At 42.8% G+C, this 21,336-nt stretch overlaps 2 protein-coding genes across 2 annotated transcripts in view; one reads left to right on the plus strand and one right to left on the minus strand.

Annotated features, from left to right (window-relative positions):
- Positions 1-3,676: 3,676 nt before the first annotated feature.
- Positions 3,677-17,346, plus strand: LOC117247348 (S-adenosylmethionine synthase-like). The gene is made up of 9 exons (XM_033611857.2): positions 3,677-3,963; positions 7,007-7,084; positions 8,593-8,715; positions 8,812-8,924; positions 10,431-10,574; positions 11,267-11,485; positions 12,532-12,714; positions 14,426-14,559; positions 14,681-17,346. The coding sequence occupies exons 1-9, from the start codon at positions 3,873-3,875 to the stop codon at positions 14,781-14,783; spliced, it is 1,188 nt and encodes a 395-aa protein (XP_033467748.1). The 5' UTR covers positions 3,677-3,872; the 3' UTR covers positions 14,784-17,346.
- Positions 17,347-17,372: 26 nt separating this feature from the next.
- Positions 17,373-21,336, minus strand: part of LOC117247349 (transmembrane protein 150A-like) — a 42,193-nt gene continuing 38,229 nt past the window's right edge. The window contains exons 7-8 of the mRNA XM_033611858.2: positions 20,134-20,311; positions 17,373-19,546 (exon numbers count right to left, since the gene is read on the minus strand). Of these exons, the coding sequence (XP_033467749.1) occupies positions 19,296-19,546; positions 20,134-20,311 (429 nt within the window). The 3' untranslated portion in view covers positions 17,373-19,295. The remainder of the gene's footprint in view (positions 19,547-20,133; positions 20,312-21,336) is intronic.

The raw sequence follows: 21,336 nt of genomic DNA on the forward strand, positions 1-21,336 counted from the left end.
GTCTCCATAGTTCTGCCCAAGAGATCTTCCGCTTGAGCAGATCCCATTTTGTCCAGGCACTCTCGCCTCTCCTCCTCTCGGGTCCGAACTTCCGCCTGGACCATGTCACGCCTGGTCCTTGCATTTGCGACTCCCCACTGTTGGAAGTGTGCAGAGCCGAGGCCTTGCCGCTGGACACATGGGTTGCCAATGATGCCTCGCAGCTTTAGAGAGCTAACTGCTTGCTCTATGGCCACATTGGCTGCCAACTTGCCCCCAGACCTGGTTGTGATGCCTGCTTGCTTCACCAGGTCATCGTTGGAGTCTCTGAGGCTAAGTTAGACTCTGCATTTCACAACCTTGAACTCCTCCATGGCTGATGACAGGGGGAGTTGTAGCCACCCAGACCGGATGTAAAGGCCCACTGAGGAGAAGCTTGGTGGGACTCCTAGCCATCTCCGTAGGCGCTTGTTGATCTTCCTTTCGATGCCCTCTACGGTAGTCGTGGAGAACTCATAAACTGTGAAGAGCCAAAGCAACCTGGGCAGGAGGCCGTGCTGGTACAGCCAGGTCTTGAATTTCCCTCGAAGTTCGGACCTGTCAATCTTCCTCAGCCAATCCTCTGTCTGCTCCACCGCATTGGAGACATTGGTGCCATCAGTCAGGGACGCATTGGACCACTTCCCCAAGCCCTTTACCCAAAGCCCAAATATCCAGGTGTTCTGGACTCAGGTTTTGGATATCTTTTCACACGTCACAAGGTGTCTGTACGCCCCAAACTGTGTATCTTTGCAAAACGTTCTGTAAAATGTCAACTAAGCAAGGCAGATAAGAAAATGACACTATAACCAGACTCTGGATATCTACCATTAGACCAGGTTTACAAGCCTGGCTTGCAGGACTGTTGCACTCTGCTGCCCTTACTTTTATGATTTAGGGTAAAAGTTCTACTTTTGATAAGATATGAGGATGTTTTATGACGACGTACACAGAAGTCGACTTGTCTTCATTACTATCCCTTTCATACACAGTGGTCACTGCATCAGACAGCTATTTAAAAGCCATTTTCTTGTATCTGCATTAGGGATGTAACAATACCAAAAATTCAGTAGTCAGTGCAGATACCAGTAAAATTACACAATACTCGATACCAAAGTCGATACCACGGTAAAAAAAAAATCCTAAGATCCCATGTACTGAAACAAGACATACCTTATTAAATATCTGCATATAAAATAACATTTCTATCAACATATTGATATTACTTATATTTTTTCTTTTTCTCTTTACCTATTTTTCGTTGCAAAAAACATTGATCAACATCCGCAATAAACTCAATAAACTATTGATTTACTATTTAAATCACGCTGACAGCGTTTGAGCCAGCCACAAGAACGTGTGGAATTTCATTGGTTTCATTTATTGTTTGTCCTGTCCCAGTGCAAACGGCATTTTTTGACGTCCGTTGTCCAGTTGTGGAAAAATCAAACATCCCAATACAATAAATCAAACACACGGACAAAGCTCTGCACGGAGCACGGACGGTTCAGAAGCAATTCGGAATGAGTTAAAAAGAATTAATAAACAGACAAAGTGGTGTTTAAAACTGCATATATTGCTAGCAGATCTATTTTCTGGCCTAAAGTGCGGCCGTGACTGGTTCTGAATGTGGGCTTTAGCAGCCAATAGTATCCAGCTGAAGGCAGCCGCTCTCTCCTCTTCCTCATCACCCCCTCGCTCTGAATGTAGGCATGGACTGTAGCGCTATATGGCGTGTACTGCCCCCGTCAGTTCCAGAAGAGTCATAGCACTGATTCTTACGCTGGTATCGGTTCTTCCGTTTTTTCAAAAAAATGAGTATCACTGGATATTTTTCATCATGGTATTGAAAGGTATCACAAGTATCGGTTCTCATGAGTCTCATGGGTTTTGATGCTATAGTTGCATTTAAGTCACTACAGTGAGTGGACCCTCCTCCGTCATGCCATACACTGCCACCCACTGGCCAGGTGTTGTCAGTGCAACACAAAGCTCTCAAGACCAAGATGGCCGACAAAACGCAAGCAATGTTGTGCAGCTCAAGAATATCTTGCCAGTCCTTCTATAATGGGAGACCCTGGTAGATAAATGGAATCTGGTAATATCACGTAACATCTCAGGTGTGATATGGTTGTTAAATTTTCCAAGTATTAATTTTATGTTGTGAGGAAATTACAGTTAATCATCTGTCCACTAAACTGGACATCGTGCATCACTGGCTATATTTCAACTACAATCAATACGATTACTGAAACTTTGCTGTTCTTGAAAATACATCTTCCATCTGCAGTGATTTTTTGGGGGGTATAAATCAATTCATTTAAGTTATTAGAATGTAATGTACAGAAACAATATTTCACAATATTTTTCCATAAAATGTTCATTGAAAAAATGATATAGTTCAACAGAGAGAGTGGGGGGGGGGCTGAGGAGTGAAGAGGAAGGAGCTGATTGAAGGAGAGGGGGGAGGTGGGTACAGGAGGGAGAAGCTGAGGAGTCAGGAGCAAAGTTCACCTCCTTTACATGGCACTGTACAGCATCAGAACTTAAATGTGAACACACGAGTTTAACAGCATTAAAAATTACATCTTTTATACTTTAACATGACATTTATCATTCTTTGAATTGATTTATATTTCCTCAGCTGAAAACTTAAACACACTCAATGGGTCACAATAATAATAATAATAATAATAATAATAATAATAATAATAATTAGTATCATATCTGATTATTTATTCTGACCCTTGGCATGCTCACTGCACAGCCCCGTCGCAGCAGCTGATATTAAGATTGATTTTAAGATCAGTTTATTGGTTTATAAAGCTCTTAATGATCTGAGTCCTGTTTATCAGATTTGCTTTTATGGTATGAACCCTGTAGAACCCTCAGGTCTTCTGGTCGTGGCCTTTTAATCATCCTCAAAGTTGCAGCAAAGACCCACGGTGAGGTATTGAAGTCCTGACGGCTGCACTGAGTGTCCATGTTTTTAAAAGCAAACTCAAGACCTGCCTTTTTAGCCTGGCTTTTAATTGAACTGTCTTATTTTATTTTCTAATTTTGTATTTATTTATTTTCTATTCCTCTCTTTAATCGCTGTGAAGTACATTGTGTTGCATTCTTTTTGTGCGCAAAGTGCCATATAAATAAAGTTTGACTGATTGAAGATGACGCCTGACGTGAGTGTTCTATTTTATACCTTACTTGTTTTTTTGTTGTTGTTTTTTATGTTTTATTTGAAGTATATTAAAAATCCAACAAACACTCTTGTTTAAAATAAAAATGAACTTAGTTACTTTCTGACTGGCGGCTGGCTCCATGTGTACTCAGCCAGAGACACCCCGTCAGAGACCTCAGGGGCCCCCAGGTACAAAGAAACAAAGAGCAGGCATGAATGAATCTGTGGAGGAACTTCAAAGTAAAACTCAGATTAGATAAACTCTCTGATTCAAGAGTCCGCCGATCAGACGGATCTGAGTTTGACGAGTTCACTCTCTGTCCGAGTGGGAACGTTCGGCACGTGAGGAGTTAAAGAAAAAAGTATCTCCAAGAACAAGAGGAGAAAGGAATCCCACGTCCCCTCCCTCGCCTCTGAATGGTCTCACCCACTGGTTCACATGGCACCCTCCCCCCATGTGTGTGTGTTGTCTTTGCTTTATATAGTGCAGAGTTATGGGCCGCTCTGCCCCGGGACTGTTAGATCAGACTGCAGCCGCACAATCTGTCCGTTTTTTGTTCTCCTGTGTTGATAAGAAACACGTGAAGAGCCTCTGCGCTCCGCTGCCATCACTTCTTCCATCTCTGTCATCTCTATCCAGTCTACAGAACATCAGGCTCATCTGCAAAGGGACAAAATGAATGGGACAGTGGACGGGATGTATGACCACGCTCCTCATGACGGCTCCTTCATGTTTACCTCTGAGTCTGTGGGAGAGGGACACCCCGGTGAGTACAGGACTCCCTCTCCATGCTGCTGCTGAGTGAGGAGCAGTGGTGGTTATCATGTGTTCAACACTTTGATGTTTCAGTGATCATTGATGACTTTGAGGAATGTGCAGAATCCTGAGCGCTGCATGGAGGCACTGTACCAGAAAGAAAGCAGTTTGCAGAGCTGCACACCTCTGACTCAGTGTGATCATTTGTACTTAGAGCATGGATCCTGACTATGAAGGTGTAAACTTAGACTGTCAACATGCTTTAGTGCACGAACAAAGAGCTGCAGCTGCACGTGACATCTAAGTTTTTAATTCAAATGCACTCACTGTGGATCATTTTTAACGTTGCCCTGCTGCTTTACAAACTCCAGTTCACCAAACACAAAAAACTTGAACAACAAGTTCAGTTGTCTCATGAGTTCGAAAATGTAAAATAAACTGATTTAAGTTTACTGTACATGTGAAAACATGTTCAATAAACGCAGGACATTGAGTTAAATCAACTGTTGAGTCATTCACATTTTCTTAGTCGTTCATAAGGAACTTGCAGCTGCTGCTGCTGCTGACGCCACAGTTAGTACGAAGAGAGCATGTGAGCTGCAGGGGTGGGCCATGTGGCCCTAAAATAATATCACCATATTTCAGGGTATTTTTGTGATAACGATATATTTGACAATATGACAAATTAGTAAAAAAATGTGTATTATTTATTTATTTAAATTTAAGAACGTAGAATTGCAACAAAATAGTTGATTTAGTTTTTTGTCACTGAACAGTTCGCCTTCAAATACTCAGCAAAAACTAAAATGATCTCTCATTTCTTTACTTTGTGAACAACAACAGTTGTTGAGTCTGTTACAATTTTAATAGTTCCACTAAATAAAATCACAAATTACACATTTCAGTTTTGCTTTTTGTTTATTTGCTTGGACCTGTGACGAGGTGGAATGCTAGTTTAAATAACAGGAGCACTGTTGTAAGGTTGTAATGTTGTTATACAGTATTGCAACATCAGCAACAGCCCCCATGTTGGGCAGAGTGGTCTTGCCTTTAAAACAGCATCAGAGGTAGTTATAGCGTTGAAACTGTCCGCATAAATGGGATAGCCAGTAGGATGGGATCATAAGTGGCACAGGTGTGACAATGCATTGTGTGTGTGACCCACTGTAGATTTAGAAAGTATCTGTTAGCAGTTAGCAGCTAACTCAAAGAAGAAGAACAGCAGCCGAAAATGTCTGCAAATTGAGAAAACAATGAGGTCCAGGAGCTCCTTACCCTCTAAGCACAAGACAAGATGCACCGCCATATCACAGAGACAGCAAATTATTGTTATTGCCAGGACTGGAGCAATATCGGCAACATGCGCCCTCATGTCCAGACCAAAAATATGTTCATTTCTACAGATGCACTTTGCAGCCTGTTAATACAACTGATATCAACCAGCTTCCTCAGTGAAGCCTCACAAGAATCAACCAGAACAAACTCAGACAGTTAAACAAAAATGACCAAAAAATAAACCCAACAGAGTGATGCACACAGCATTGGGTGCAAAAAACATAAACCGTATAATGTGGCACATAAAAAGCACAATAAACATCACCAAGGCAACAACAACAGAGACGTATCAATATCAGTGAGGGTGGGAATCACCAGAGGCCCCACAGTACAATATTATCACGATACGATACAATATTACTGCATTTTTAAACCTGTTGCGTTATGCTGTGTATTGCGATAAAACATATTGCAATACATTTTTTTTAAACTGTAAATTATATCCCTGGAGGAAAACTTTGTCAGCATCAACAATATAAAGTAGTTAGTCTGTACATCTCACTTGAGTCATCGTTACTGCAGCAGAAGTTTAATTTGTATTTGTCATATCAAAGATGTATATGATAAAAACAATGATACTTGATATCTGTGTGAAGATAAGATGATGCCACTCAAAAACATACTATGCGATACTATGCAGTATCGACCCCCCCCCCCCCCCCCCCATGATCTTCTATTATCTTTCATCTTATCAGATTATTATTACTGCAGCTGCAGCCACAGACACATGTTAAAGCAAACACAGAGCTGCACAGTGTTTACACACCCCATAATACAACACACCTGTGTGACGTCCTTATGCGACTCATGTGCACCTTGCAGCCCTCCACAGTCTGCTCCGAGTTCAACTGCTTCATTCCCAGTGCGATATATCGCCGGTGCACTCGGTCTCTCTGGTCCCAGTAAAACATTTAAGGAAACAACATGAAGGAAAAGGTCCAAACACAGAGGCATCCGCTGGAGACTCCACTGTGAGCTCATTAGCATGTTGGGTCGTTGCTATACGCAGCGTGCACGTGTAGTTCACGCGTCATCGTAGGTGCGTTTGATTTGGGTCACAGCATGCTCGCGCGGTGGTGCGTTGAAGGACCCACTGAGGCCTCAGCAAACACACAGACAGACAGACAGACAGGTGGACAGACTCACCTGCACCTTCTTCTTTTTGTTTAGTTTTCATACAGGATTTGAAGTAAAGCACAATACTTGAGATAACGCAGCCTACTGAAGCACAAGTTCAAAAAACATAAAATAAAATGAGTATTAATTTGATTTAACTTAATTTAATAAAAGAATCTTGAAATCAGTTCAAGGTGACTGGCAACCGAAGGACAGAGGCCAGAATCGGGGGGATATGTGACTTGTGATTTGTCCCAGTTAAAATACGCGTCTCACGTCTTGTTAAAATAAAATCTACAGTAACTTCAGTTGTCAGATTCGTGTGGTGCAGTAAAAAAATTTGTGTCATGTGTCTGAGTACAGTAGTGGATGTGAGCGTGGCGATGCTTTAATGACCTGATGGAGTTACAGTGTATCATGTCACATTGACCAGCTGAGGTTATTCATAGAGCTGCAGCTCCTGATACAAGTGTCGTCCTCTGACATCTGATATTTTCAGGCTTTGCCCAGATGAGGAATCTGCAGCCGAAGGTCACGGGAGGAAACAAAGTGGCACACATATTGAAACAGATATTAATGTACTTCAATCTGCTGTTTTCCAGATAAGATATGTGACCAGATCAGTGATGCTGTGCTGGATGCTCACCTGATGCAGGACCCGGATGCTAAAGTGGCCTGTGGTGAGTGATAATGTGTTTCTCTCCAGCAGAGGGAAGCAGAGCATTTACAATATTTCCACAGCACAGGATTATAGTTAACAACAGATTTTTTACAAGCAGAAGAAAGTTTAACAAAGTGACATGAACGTATGTGAAATTATTTCTGCAGCTGACAGTTTAAGATCAGATAAAATAAGCCTTCATTTGGTTGCTGCAACAACACGAGGACAGTTCAGTTTAGGACTGGATGTTACAATCCCTTCATGCACATACTTGAGACTGTGAGTGGGAGTGATAGTGCCATCTGGGGGCTTTAAGAGTGGGAGTCAAAGGGTTAAAGTTAGATGGACAGAAAAGTAGGAAACAGCAAAGGTAGACAGAAAAGTAAGAAGGAGCATCAGGAAGGCAGAGCCAAGGAGAGACCTCTGTGTGGACTGAACTCCCCCCTGCCAGACCAGGTCGTTCACCCTCCCTCCCCCTTACTCCCTTATTACGATGAGGGAAGAGAGAAGAAACTAACCGGAGAAAAACTGACCTGACTTCAATCAGGGTGAAGTTTAACTGGTCGATTGTTGTTGCACCCACTTACGATTGCAAGTTAAAGTCAGAGCCATGCTGGGGCCTCCAGAGGGCTCACCTGCAACACTTTTACTCCCTTGAACCCTGCTGTTGTTCGTGGTATTTCAGGGCCCAAGTGGTGTCTTTCCTCTTGATCCATAGCCACCGGCTTGACTGTTCAGCTGCACCAGAGAGGGCTTTGATGGCCTGATGTTGGGCTTTGCCTCAAATTCCACAGCAGCCACAGGGAACAGGTGAACAGAAACCAGGAACGTGGAAGCAGAGCTCTTGGTTGGGGACAGAAGGCTGAGTGGTTCACCGGGGAACAGATGAAGCAGGAGAGTCAGGAGCAGGCGAGGTTGGCAATGATGTAGCACTCCAGGAACAAACGCTGGAAAGTCTTACATAAATGACAAAGAATAATCTGGCAAGGAGAGTCTTTCTAGTCACAGGAGGTAATGATCCACAGGTGGGAGCAGTTGGCTTGATGAGGTGGGTGTGGTGGACTGCAGGAGTGGGAGATGTGTGGACAGGTGATAGGCTGGCAGGTAGGGGAAGTGGAGAGGCAGGGAGAGTGGAAAATTACTGAATGAGCTGAGAAGATGGCAAGTATGGCAGGTAAACAGTGCCCACTGTGAATGCAAGAAAAAAATGCAGAATGTTTGTATATTTATTTACTTATTTTTGCCTTTTTAAAATACTGATAGCAAGCTTCATCAAAACTTTGAGCCCCCTAGGCATGAAAATAACACTACTTTAAATACTTATTCTTCTGATGTAAAACAGATAAAATTGGGTTTCTCGGTAAACTTCAGATCGCTTCAGTCTGACATAATTTAAAATTCATTATGAAGTCATCAGAGGGAATTTGTTTAAACTTTAAAGTTGCAGAGAAAATCAAAACTTGCACACTTTATGGCATGAAGACGAATACGCAGTTCAATGTCCTCTATGGGGGTGTGTTTACACAGAGACGGTGTGTAAGACCGGCATGGTGCTGCTCTGTGGTGAGATCACGTCTCGAGCCAACGTGGACTACCAGAAGGTGGTGAGAGACACAATCCGAGACATCGGATACGACAACTCAGACAAAGGCGAGTGGAGCCAGATGTTTAGTCTTAGCTGTCTGCACCTCTTCCTCCAACATGTAGTTTGAATTCATGGACGTGTCCCTGTCTCTGTGTGTCCAGGCTTTGACTATAAGACCTGTAACTTGTTGGTGGCCCTCGAGCAGCAGTCCCCTGACATCGCACAGGGAGTCCATATTGATCGACACGAGAGTGACATCGGAGCTGGAGACCAGGTCAGTAACACACAAATTCTGTTTTTATTTACTTGGACTGTCACATTTGGATTAAATTATGATGTTTTTCACAGAAATATACTGAACAAAAATATAAATGCAACACTTTTGTTTTTGCTCCCATTTTTCATGAGCTGAACTCAAAGATCTAAAACATTTTCTATACACACAAAAGACCATTTCTCACAAATATTGTTCACAAATCTGTCTAAATCTGTGTTAGTGAGCACTTCTCCTTTGCCGAGATAATCCATCCCACCTCACAGGTGTGGCATATCAAGATGCTGATTAGACAGCATGATTATTGCACAGGTGTGCCTTAGGCTGACTACAATAAAAGGCCACTCTAAAATGTTCAGTTTTATCACACAGCACAATGCCACAGATGTCGAAAGTTTTGAGGGAGCGTGCAATTGGCATGCTGACTGCAGGAATGTCCACCAGAGCTGTTGCCCATGAACTGAATATTCATTTCTCTACCATAAACCATCTCCAAAGGCATTTCAGACAATTTGGCAGTACATCCAACCGGGCTCACAACCGCAGACCACGTGTAACCGCACCAGCCCAGGACCTCCACATCCAGCATGTTCACCTCCAAGATCGGGATCGTGGATCGAGTGGCCCATGGTGGCGGTGGGGTTATGGTATGGGCAGGCGTATGTTATGGACAACGAACACAAGTGCATTTTATTGATGGCATTTTGAATGCACAGAGATACAGTGACGAGATCCTGAGGCCCATTGTTGTGCCATTCATCCACGACCATCACCTCATGTTGCAGCATGATAATGCACGGCCCCATGTTGCAAGGATCTGTGCACAAGTCCTGGAAGCTGAAAACATCCCAGTTCTTGCATGGCCAGCATTCTCACCGGACATGTCACCCATTGAGCATGTTTGGGATGCTCTGGATCGGCGTATACGACAGCGTGTTCCAGTTCCTGCCAATATCCAGCAACTTCACACAGCCATTGAAGAGGAGTGGACCAACATTCCACAGGCCACAAACAACAACCTGATCAACTCTATGCGAAGGAGATGTGTTGCACTGCGTGAGGCAAATGGTGGTCACACCAGACACTGACTGGTTTTCTGACCCCCCCAATAAAGCAAAACTGAACATTTCAGAGTGGCCTTTTATTGTAGTCAGCCTAAAGCACACCTGTGCAATAATCATGCTGTCTAATCAGCATCTTGATATGCCACACCTGCGAGGTGGGATGGATTATCTCGGCAAAGGAGAAGTGCTCACTAACACAGATTTAGACAGATTTGTGAACAATATTTGAGGGAAATGGTCTTTTGTGTATATAGAAAATGTTTTAGATCTTTGAGTTCAGCTCATTAAAAATGGGAGCAAAAACAAAAGTGTTGCGTTTATATTTTCGTTCAGTGTACTTGAAGAGACTGAAAACCAACTTTAAGATGTGTTACACACACAGAGTTGCTATGAATACGACAAAGACTTTGGTAACAACATTAGTTTCATCCTGTGAGGACAGGGTCTGATGTTTGGATACGCCACGGATGAGACAGAGGAGTTAATGCCCCTCACCGTTGTTCTCGCACACAAACTCAACGCCAAGATGGCCGAACTGAGACGTAATGGGACTGTCCCCTGGCTCCGCCCCGACTCCAAGACACAGGTGAGATCCAAATACACCACTGCAGTACAGACAGTGTTTTGTTTTTTGTTTTTTTTACTTTGCACTGTGTATACTTTGGACTTGCACCTTACTGATATTTTAGATTTGTACTTTTTCTACTTTGTACTGCAACTGCTGTACAACACTTTCACAATAAAGTGCTGTCTTATCTAAAAAGCTTTGTTCAGTGCTAATCCCAGAACTCCATCTTCTGAATGAACTCAAACACTGATACACTCCTTAAAAGTTAGACGTTCATCCAACTTAAAACCCAAATGTTTATTTTTATTATGGATCAAAATATATTCTGAGGTATCCTGGAAGTGAAGCTGGTAGTTTTCCCTGTGTGCAATTACTGATGAGATAGTTAGACCACCAGAATGTGCTGACCAACCAGAGCACGCTGGTATGCAACATCTGAGCTGGGAGACGTCTTTCCAATAACACCTCGACAGTTTCAGCCTGTGCACGCATCGGATCGTATGGGTGCTTTGGACTCACTGCACACGTGTCAAGACTTCAATTGCAAAAGCTCAAATATAAAAATGTTGTCTGTATTGTTGTTTTTTGGGTTGATGAAGTTGAAAATTTAAATCCCTTTAAATGCCTTAAAACTGGAATTATATCCAAATTTGAGCATGATGCAGTGTAATAGTAGAAATACCGAAGCCTCTCCACGCCCATCCATCCAGGTGACGGTTCACTACACACAAGAGAACGGAGCTGTGATCCCCAAGAGGGTTCACACTGTGGTGATCTCAGCGCAGCATGATGACAATGTGAGCCTAGAGGAGCAGAAGAAGGTCCTGAAGGAGAAGGTCATCAAGGCTGTGGTCCCATCGAGGTACCTGGACGAGGACACTGTCTACCACCTGCAGCCCAGCGGACGCTTTGTCATTGGCGGACCACAGGTAAAAACCTCTTCAGGTTGTTTTTCTTTCATTCAATCTCATGTTCTTAAAATGTTCTCTGTAATGTGTTTCATGATGACTCTGATGATGAAGGCCACAATCCAAGACACATTGGTAAAACCGCCAAAGTTGTTTATACTTCAAGTGTTGCAAAAGTTTTGACAACCTATTTTTCTTCTTCGTGCCCTTTGAAAGTTGGTGAAGTTGCGCCAGATTTTAATTCTCTGCCACAATCTGACAGGTTAAAGGTTTTAAACTGTCAGGAATCAGTTCAGGAAGGACCCAGCTGCAGAGCAGGAGGCAGGTATAAGGTTTAACAAAAAACGAGTTTCAATGCTGATAAAAAAATCTTCGAAACAGGCAGGCAACAAAACACACAAAAAAGGAGAAGCAAAACTAAACTGAAACAAACCAGAGAAGCACGATGAACACAAGGAATAACTCAGGGAGAAAATCTAAAACAGAATATGAGAGACCGGGAAGAAATGACACCATGAACTTGGAGATGAACACAGACGAACTGACAAGTAACAGAAGGAAACACACATATGTATACACACAGAAAACTAATCAAAAGAACGAGACACAGCTGGAGCAGGAGGACTCGGACAAAGGGAGGGAAATGGAGATTGGCTTACAACAAGGGTGGAGCAAACAAGACTAATACAGCTCAGGTGTGAGGGGAGACTCTGGGAACAGGGAAGGACTAACGAGACTGATGAAGACAGGTGTGATTGAACGCAAGTGGGAAAGTAGACACATGAGGAGAGACTCTACAAAATAAAACAGGAAACACATTAAACATGAATAAATAAAACAAAGTCCTCAAGATAACAGAATATAAACAAAAACCAGGATCACGACAGAAACTCCTTGTATAACATGATGATTTATGGCTCAACATAATTAGGTTTAATTAGAAGATAAAGATAATTTTCAATGTAAAAAATCCTACAAAATACAGAAGAACAGTAAATTTTTCATTTAACATCCACAGTTTTTGTAGAAGCGATGTAAATGTAAGTGTTTGTATGTTTCTCTGTCAGGGCGATGCTGGAGTGACGGGCAGGAAGATCATCGTCGATACATACGGGGGCTGGGGGGCTCACGGCGGCGGGGCTTTCTCTGGGAAGGACTACACCAAGGTGGACCGCTCAGCTGCCTACGCCGCCCGCTGGGTGGCAAAGTCTCTGGTGAAGGCCAAACTGTGCAGGAGGGTGCTGGTGCAGGTGAGATCAACAAGTCCTTCTGAAATATATGAGACATTCGTAATGTTTGGTGTGGAGCTTCTTTTATTGGTTTTAAGTTTTTCTTTTTTCTTGAAGGAAAAAGGTTCGGGTCCTTTACCAAAGGCCTGGGAGTTTGAGGGTTCTGTGCAGTATCTTAGCTTCTCATGCCAGTGAGGTATACGATGACTGGTAGGGCGTATGGGCTGATGGCTCGGACCTTGTTCTCTCTGTGCAGCTGACTTGTCAGGACCTGCCTCACTCTGTAAAGGTTTTTGGCTATGACTTTCTTGCGGCCTCCTCATGGTTCCCATTTGCCTGCTGGACCCCAAGATATTTGTAGCTGTCCTGAACATCTGCAATTCTGCCCTCTGGTAGTTCAACCCCCTTGGTCCTGATCGTCTTCCCTCTCTTCAGCCCTTTTTAGACAGGAGTTGTGCAAATTTGCAGGAAAGCCCAATCAGTCTTTTTTCAGCATTGGCAGTATAAAAACAAAATCGGGGAGTGCAGCAAAATGCCGCCTACCTACTTTTGTTTATACAGAATGTGCCTTTTTCGGGGCAATGGGGGGCGTGAGCAAGTAACAAAACGTGTAGCTCAGCGTGTGACGTAAACACTGACGTGGGAGGGAAGCCGCGGCTGGTCAGTCCTTCGGCGATTCTCTCGTAAGTCGGCCCGTTCTTCACCGTCCCCGTCATCTGACGGTTAATGGCCTCTTCGTTTGCGAGGACAAGGAGGGCGCGCAATTCCTTGTCTCCCCAGTTGCTCATCTTTACAGTGTCTGTCAGGTTTGTGTTTCCCTCTTGCTACTAGCTGCTCGCCAATCCGGCTCTGTGTGTCTAAACGCTCACAGCTCGCCGGCAAAATGTCCCAACATTCGCCAAAAATCTGGCAGTGTAAAAGGGGCTTTTGACGCCATGCAACCACACTTATCCAGTCCAAATGACACTCTGAAGTCACTGCTGTAGACCTTAGTGAGGTGGATCAGTGAGTCAATGTCTCGCTCACCCCTAGCATAACAGCCTCATGTCATCTACGTAGAGCAGGTGACTGATGGTTGCACCACTTCAAAACTGATATCCGAAGCCACTCTTTGTGATGAGTTGGCTGAGGGGGTTCAGGCCTGTGCAGGTGTACAGGAGCAGGGAGAGTGCATCCCCTTGATTTATGCCGCACTTGATGGTAACTTGTGAGTTGGCCTACAGAGTCGTTTTCCACAGCCCCATTGACATTTCCAAGCATTCCAGTATCCATGTGTGTGGCATTGAGTCTTAGGCTTTCTTGTTGTCAATCCAGGCGGTGCACAGGGTGGTCTGCCTGGTCTTGCAGTCTTGGGTGAGTGCTCTATTGTCCAGTAGCTGGTGTTTGGCTACCTTGGTATTACTACCTTGCTCATGTATTGGGTCGCTATGATGCCTGACAGGAGCTCCCATGTTGTACAGAAGCAGGTTATTGGCCGGTAGTTGGATGGTACTGCGCCCTTCTGAGAATCCTTCATGATCAGGACTGTCTGTCACTCTGGCCAAAAGTATGTGGACACTCCTTTTGGTCCAGTCACTTTGACACAGAAAAGTTAAATCCATCCCCCAAATCCTGCACAAGGCCAAAAATACAGATCACAGTTTTAACTTAAACTCTCGTCTACAAGTCATCAAAGATCTACTGATTGATTGATTGATTGATTGATTGACTTGTTTTCTCTTTGTATTTCTAGGTGGCGTATGCGATCGGAGTGGCCCACCCACTCTCCATCTCCCTCTTCACCTTCGGCTCCTCTCACCTGAGCGAGAAGCAGCTGCTGCAGATCGTCAACAAAAACTTTGACCTCAGACCCGGCGTCATCGTCAGGTCGGCATTAAACTGATCACACTGCATCTGCTTTGTTATTAATATGTGCAACGTGATCGTTGTGGGAAATGTAAAAATAATCAGGGTTTAAGTATCTGAATGTATCTGTCTCATGCTGCAGTGACCTGGACCTGAAGAGACCCATCTACCAGAAGACGGCCTGCTATGGACACTTTGGCAGGAAGGAGTTCCCCTGGGAGGTCCCAAAGAACCTCAAATTCTAGATAGAGTGTCTGTGTGTGTGTGTGTGTGTGTGTGTGTGTGTGTGAGTGTGTGATGTATAGACAGCTGTCCTCGTGCTGCTGTAACCCAGTAAGAGGAAGGCAGCTGGGAGGGATGGATCGGGGTGGGAGCAGATAATCTCCAGTGATTGGACGAGAGGAAGGGGGTTCCTGTAATTTATGACCCCTCAATAGAAACATGAAATATGAGCGAGCCATGTGGTATTTTTGTCCCGTAGATTCAGTGTACAGTCACATGCAACCATTTTCTGTCCAGAAATAAGTGAATGACCAAATTTAAAGGGAGAGCAGTCACGCATGTGTTTAAATACGCTTTCATGTCTTTAAAAAGAAATCTCCTTCTTTGTTTGTTGATGTCAATATTTTTATATGATTCAAACTGTGCGCTGCAGGTTTTAGTGTTACTGAAGCCTTCTTTACATCTTAAAGCTTTTACATACAGAAAGAAGTTTTTGTTTGTTTGTTTTTCAGCACGAATCAAACCTTCACCCTGAATCTACCGTTTCAGTCTGTGTTCAAGGTAAAATTGTTATTTATTAAGTTTCATATAAAAAGACCTGCAGACACTTGATCTCCACAAAACAAAGATGAGGTCACAGAAGATATACAGCAGGTATCCCAAAGTTTTAAATGTCCAGAGTAGTTTCTGTGCTGCATGCATCCTACAGTGGGATTTATACTTGTGAATCGGTGCAGTGCCTACGCTGTAGCCTGACCTGCACCTCCCCAGAAATGTAACTACACTTCGTGATGACGCAGACCTCCTGTCTATATGTGTAAGCTGAAACCATTTCCCTCAGTGGAAACAAAGCACAAGTCTATGGTGAAATTAGCTTAGCGGCTAGTGGACATTTCCTCTACTCATATGAAGCCAGGATAAATCACACACAAGACTGCTATTTTGGTGAAGGCTTTATTGTCTTCACAATAAATTCAGACAGTAGGTCTGCGTCACCGCAATGTGTAGCTACATGTCTTGGGAGGTGCACGTCAGGGTAAGGCGCAGGGCACAGTGTCAATTCGACACAGAAGTATAAATCCTGCTTAATCCCTATCAGTTAAAAATATTTGTAATAGCCTTCTATCACTAAATGTTTCTGTAAGTTATTAATAACTTACTCAGAATGGTGCTTTGTCTTTTTTCTTTATATTTTCTAGTAAGAGTATCAGAACCCCCCGGCCGCAACCCACACATTGTATTTCATTTTTTATTTGATAGGGACAATGCAATTTAACATAGTTCCAATGCAGAGTATCAGACTGATGTGTTTTCAACTCTACCAGCCTTGTTTAAAGTGGTCTGCCAACAAACACACTGCAAATACGACTTCCCGCCATTGGTGCTGCCAAAGAGAGTAAAGCAGAGATCCGACTGAGACAATCTGACGGGCGAGAAGAAACACAGTAGACGTCCCGAAAGAGTTGCAAATGTTAGAAACGTATGAAGTGGGAACTATAGAAAACGTTTTTTATATAGAGCAGGTGTTAGTGTTATGCTGGGTATTTTAAAGCCTTTAAAAGGATCTTAAAGGAAAACTTCACCCCTAAATGATCATTTGTTTATTAATTACTTACCCTGGTTTTCTTGCATGCCTCCACAGTGAACAAAGAATACAGAAACAGAAACATTTCTTACTGACTTGGAGTAAAGGAGACCGAGCAGGCATTGCACTCATCTGAGTATGTGGAAGTGTACTAACTTGTAAGGTTGTAGCAAAAATGCAAGTGTTCGGGAAGTACAGAGCATACTGTACATTTCAGATCTGGATTATACTGCAAGAGTTGTGTGGAAGTTGTGTAAAAAGATGTTTTCTGCTGTTGTTATATGTGGACCCTCAAGAATCAAGAATTTTTCAAGAGTTTTTGGATTTTTCGTTCACCAAGGAGGCAAGAAAAACAACGTTTCTTCACAAATTCAACTTAACACAGGTTAGTTAACATTCAGTAATACAGCTATAGTTTCAGAACTCTTGTTTCTGTTTTAGTCAGAAATTAATGCACAAACCTGCAGCCTTGACATAAGGTTATGGATTAAAGACCTGAGGACACTTGAAAAGTAAATATGAGATGTGATCTCAAAATACAGTGGATGAAGTTTCAAATGTCAGCAACCTTGGAAATGAGAAAATTACTGAAGTTAAAATATTAGATAGCTGCATGTTTTAGTGTCATGCTGGATGATTACATTCAGTTTAGGCTGAAAGTCTTATGTTTTTAGAGTTTTAGTAATAAATAAACAAACAAACCTGCATTCTTAACATGCTGTTATATTTTTGATTGAAATGAAATAGCTGTTTCTTAAGTTTTATATTATTTGACACGGAAATTAGCGTTAATTTCATCAAGACCTGCAAATATCTGCAAAGCAGAGATGAGATGTGATCTCAAAATATTGTAAAGTCAGAATCAGAGAAAAACCTTCAAATCTGTCACCTTGACAGGAACATTTTCTCATCTGAAATCACATTCTTTACACATACTGTGTCATTAGTCCTGGAAAAATATGTAAATATGTTTGAACAATAAAATATTTCAACAAGCGGTATTTAGTTTTTCTTCAAAGCTGCATGAATGACTGAAAATAAAGAAATTGTCTTTTTTCCATATTCGCTTTAATTCTTTTGTCATCTGTATACATTGTTGAACTTCATGTTCTTTAAAAGTATTTCTGCATATGATCAAATATCAAATATCAGCATGACGATACAAATAGTTTGGTCCCACTGAAACCGAGAGCAACAATACAACATTTTTTGGCGCAGAGCTGATACAATAAAATATACAACAGAGCTTATTTGAGGAAAGTATGAGACAGCTACTTGGGCGACGTTGGCGACGTAAAGAGTTGAACAAAATATTTCTGTAGATACGATAAAAAACTAAAAATAGTTCAACATAAGGGCATAAAAAAATAAACAACATTAAAGGTTCTGTATGAAACTTTAAGAACATCGAGCAACCATGTAGATTAGCTAAGTTACAGCTAGCTAGCAGCTAACATCAGCTCAGGTCACTGTTAACTTCTTGGCCCATACTGCATCACTCTTGGCTCGTAGAAAGCACTTGAATCAACAATCTTTAATTGTTGGTTAAATCAACACAGGTTGTCACTATACATAAGTTAGTGTAATGAATTACATTGGCTGGTGAAGTAATTTGGCAAACAAGCCAACTAAAAAGCCCACTCAGATTGTATTTTGCTGGTGATAATGTTAGTGAACAAGCAAGCTAAGGTAGCTAGCTAGCTGTAACTAAGCATTGGTTGCTTCATAACGTAATTTCTTTCTTATAATTTCACAAATGAGTCAAGAACTAGTTAGCACAGCTGGTGGACCATCAGCCTCACTACTACTGCACTACTTCTCTGGGCAAGAGCAGACTGCAGCTCAGACCTTAGCCACTGTGGCAACTTAAATTCAGTTAGCGCAAACCCCAACCTCGGGATTCACAAAAGGCTGGCAGCCAGCAGCAGCACTGGGTCTTACCCGTGTAATGGCAGCAACAGAAAGTTTGCTTATCCGGCAGGGAGTCGGGGCAGTTGAGAGGGCAGTGTGAGATCAGACCGCTGAAGCTGCAACAATAAGGTTTTGCCCTGTCTGAATTCAAGTTGCTACAGGGTGCTAAGTGAAGATCCATCTCCACCAGGCCGCTGCTGTGGGTGCACGTCATTTGTTGAAGTTAGCAGACTCCATTTCTTGGCTAACATTAGCTACTGTTGCACACTGTTAGCGCTGTAGTGAAGATGAAGAGAGGCAAGGCACTAGGGAATGTGCATCAGGTCCCGAGTCTTTTACCTTTTACCTAGAAGTCAGCTCACAGGCTGCAAGAGGCAACTGAGAAAGTTGGGGACAGTCTCATTTTTTAAGTAATGTCAGAACTTGTTCACCCACTGAAAATAAAAAACAGTTACAGACAGAACCTGTAAATGAATTATTCTTGGCACTGAGTAACCTTTAGTCCATCTATTGTCAAACTTTTTTGGAGAACTCCACCTTACTAGTGAGGTAAGGAGTGAAAGTTGATTATGTAACAAAACTTCCTGAGTTAAAAACAATACGGAGCTCGGTGTCTGAACATCTAAACATGCAAACAAACTGACGCCGCTGCATCTGAGGCCCTTTCAGGACGCTCAGTCTGATAAAAGGCAACCTCAGCCAAGAATGCAGAGAGTGATTGTTACATTAAGAGAGTTAAAACAAACAGTGAGGGCTGTGTGCGTGTGTGTGCACATGTGTGTCTCTTTCAGTGCTCAGAACGGCACTTATAGTATTGTGCAACGTTTTGCAGTCGTAGCCTGCACGCTTTAGCAAAGCAGGATAAAAGTCTGTAAAGTCTGTCAGTCTTTGGTCGCTGCTGAGCAGAAGAGCTTTGGCACCGTGGCTGTGTGCGATAGTGAGTGTGAGGATGTGCAGCCTCCAGCTTCTAGACCCCATGTTGGTGTCTTCCAGATCGTCCCTTTGACCTTCAGGGACGCTGAAGCTTGCTACAGTATGGTTACAGCATTGAAAAGTTCTCTGGCTGGTGGTGGTTGGAGCCGCCACCCACCTCTGTCTTGTGTCCAGAGGTGGAGAAGCTTTGCAGCCCTCCTCCTCCTCTGGACAGCACCATCAAGGTGTCCCCGGACATGCCCCCGAACTCAAAGGCAAAGGTCCCATAGAAGAGCATGATGAGCATACAGTAGACCCACTCAAAGATGGCGGAGGTGTGCTGCAGGGCGAAGCTTTCCTGGCAAAAGAAAACTCCACCTGGTGATCAGACGTTAAGGAGAACAATGGCTGCACAGCAGGAGGAAGACGAGGTCAGAAAATCTCTCTCATGAATCCAAAACATGCAGATCTGTGGTTTTTATGGGTGTGTTATTTGAGGACGTCTGTTTTCTTGTTTTTGATGTAGAAGATTATTCATGCAGTACGTGTTGTTATATAACAGTGTCCAATGTAAAACAGTCCAGAGGTTGGTTGTATTGATTCAAGAAAGGGATGTAGGAGAGTTTTTTCTCCAGCAGGGGGCCACGTAACACAGTTTACACAAACAACCTCTGAACAGACTGAAGGACAGGAGAGCATCACAGTCTGTGTGGACAGCCAAGAACATGGACGTGAACATAACACACTGTACCTCCATGACATTTATTAAACCAGATGTTACGTCCGGATTCCAAAAAGTTCCCTCAAGTCATTCAAGAGGAAAAAATAATAGGAAAACTTTCTGAGCTATCTGAACTGGTCTTATACGCCCAAAACTCACTAAAAGTAAAAGGCAAATACCTTAAATAGCAAGAGAAGTGTTGCTTTGTGACAAACACAGAATAAGCTTCATGTTGGCAGGATACTGAGCACCAGGGCAATCAGTGCCATCAGGGTCATCCCCACACGCAGGTGACCTATCCAGTACTCCTCCTGGGTCTTGGCCAGTCTGTAGGTCAGAGCCGACTGAAGACACACAAACAGCATGCTGGAGGGGAAGGCCACGCCGGCTCCAACGTAGTGCAGGACTTTGGCAAAATCCACCTGAGAAATAAACACACAAAACGTTTAAAGAGTGCACAGGTACTGTTTAACCTCAGGGAAATGCAGGGTGTAGTAGAAGCGATGATCTGGGGAGATTTTATTTTTATCATTAAGCATTTTTTAATGATTTTATATCTGTAAGTAAGTACATTTTATTTATAGAGCACTTTTCGCAGACATAGGTCACAAAGTGCTTCACAAGAGCAATATACAACAAAAAAGAAAACAAAGAGACAAAGTGACTACGTGAGCCATGTAGTGAAAAGTGCACAACTAGCAAGACTATTTGCACACACACAGGACTTTTCTTTTATCGCTTAAACTTTGTGTTCTTGGAGAAAAGACAGAATTATCACATACATTATACTAACGTTACAAACAGTCTTTCACAAGGGTGAGCATCATTATTCACAATCAGTTATGGTTTCTGTCCCTCAGTGTTGTTGCTCCTGTTTCCTTGTCAGACAAGTCCCACTTTGTTTTTCATTTCTTGTCTTTTCTTCCTTTTTGGGGATTTTTGGTTTTATTAGATAGGACAGTCTAAGCGTAAAAGGGGTAGAGAGAGGGGATGACGTGCAACAAAGGGCTGCAGGCTGGAATCAAACCCCTCATCACTGCAGCAAGGACACTGGACAAGTTTTGTACAAATATTCATGTCCCCCAGAGGATGAAACCTAACGTCAGTAATGATCTCCTCACTTTTACTATAGCGCCACCATGAGGTTCACATTTGTTTTTTTCTGTAGAGTATTTCAACGACTATTAGATAGATTTCCATTAAAATCTGTGCAGACATTCAAGGTCCACTGAGGATAAACATTTCTCCCTGTGCCACTAGCAAGTCAAAGTTTTCACTCATCATAACAACAAGTTTACAGCTGGCCCCATGATTCAGCCTCTTTTTTAGGGTCTCATGTACCCACACAGATCGGGGCCTGATATGCTGACATACTAAACTAAGATGGTGATTATTATACCTGCTAAACATCTGCATGTTAGCATTGTATTGTGAGCATGTGGACTTT

The sequence above is a fragment of the Epinephelus lanceolatus genome, chromosome 21 (genome assembly GCF_041903045.1).
Source record: "Epinephelus lanceolatus isolate andai-2023 chromosome 21, ASM4190304v1, whole genome shotgun sequence".
In the NCBI taxonomy this organism is placed as follows: domain Eukaryota; kingdom Metazoa; phylum Chordata; class Actinopteri; order Perciformes; family Serranidae; genus Epinephelus; species Epinephelus lanceolatus.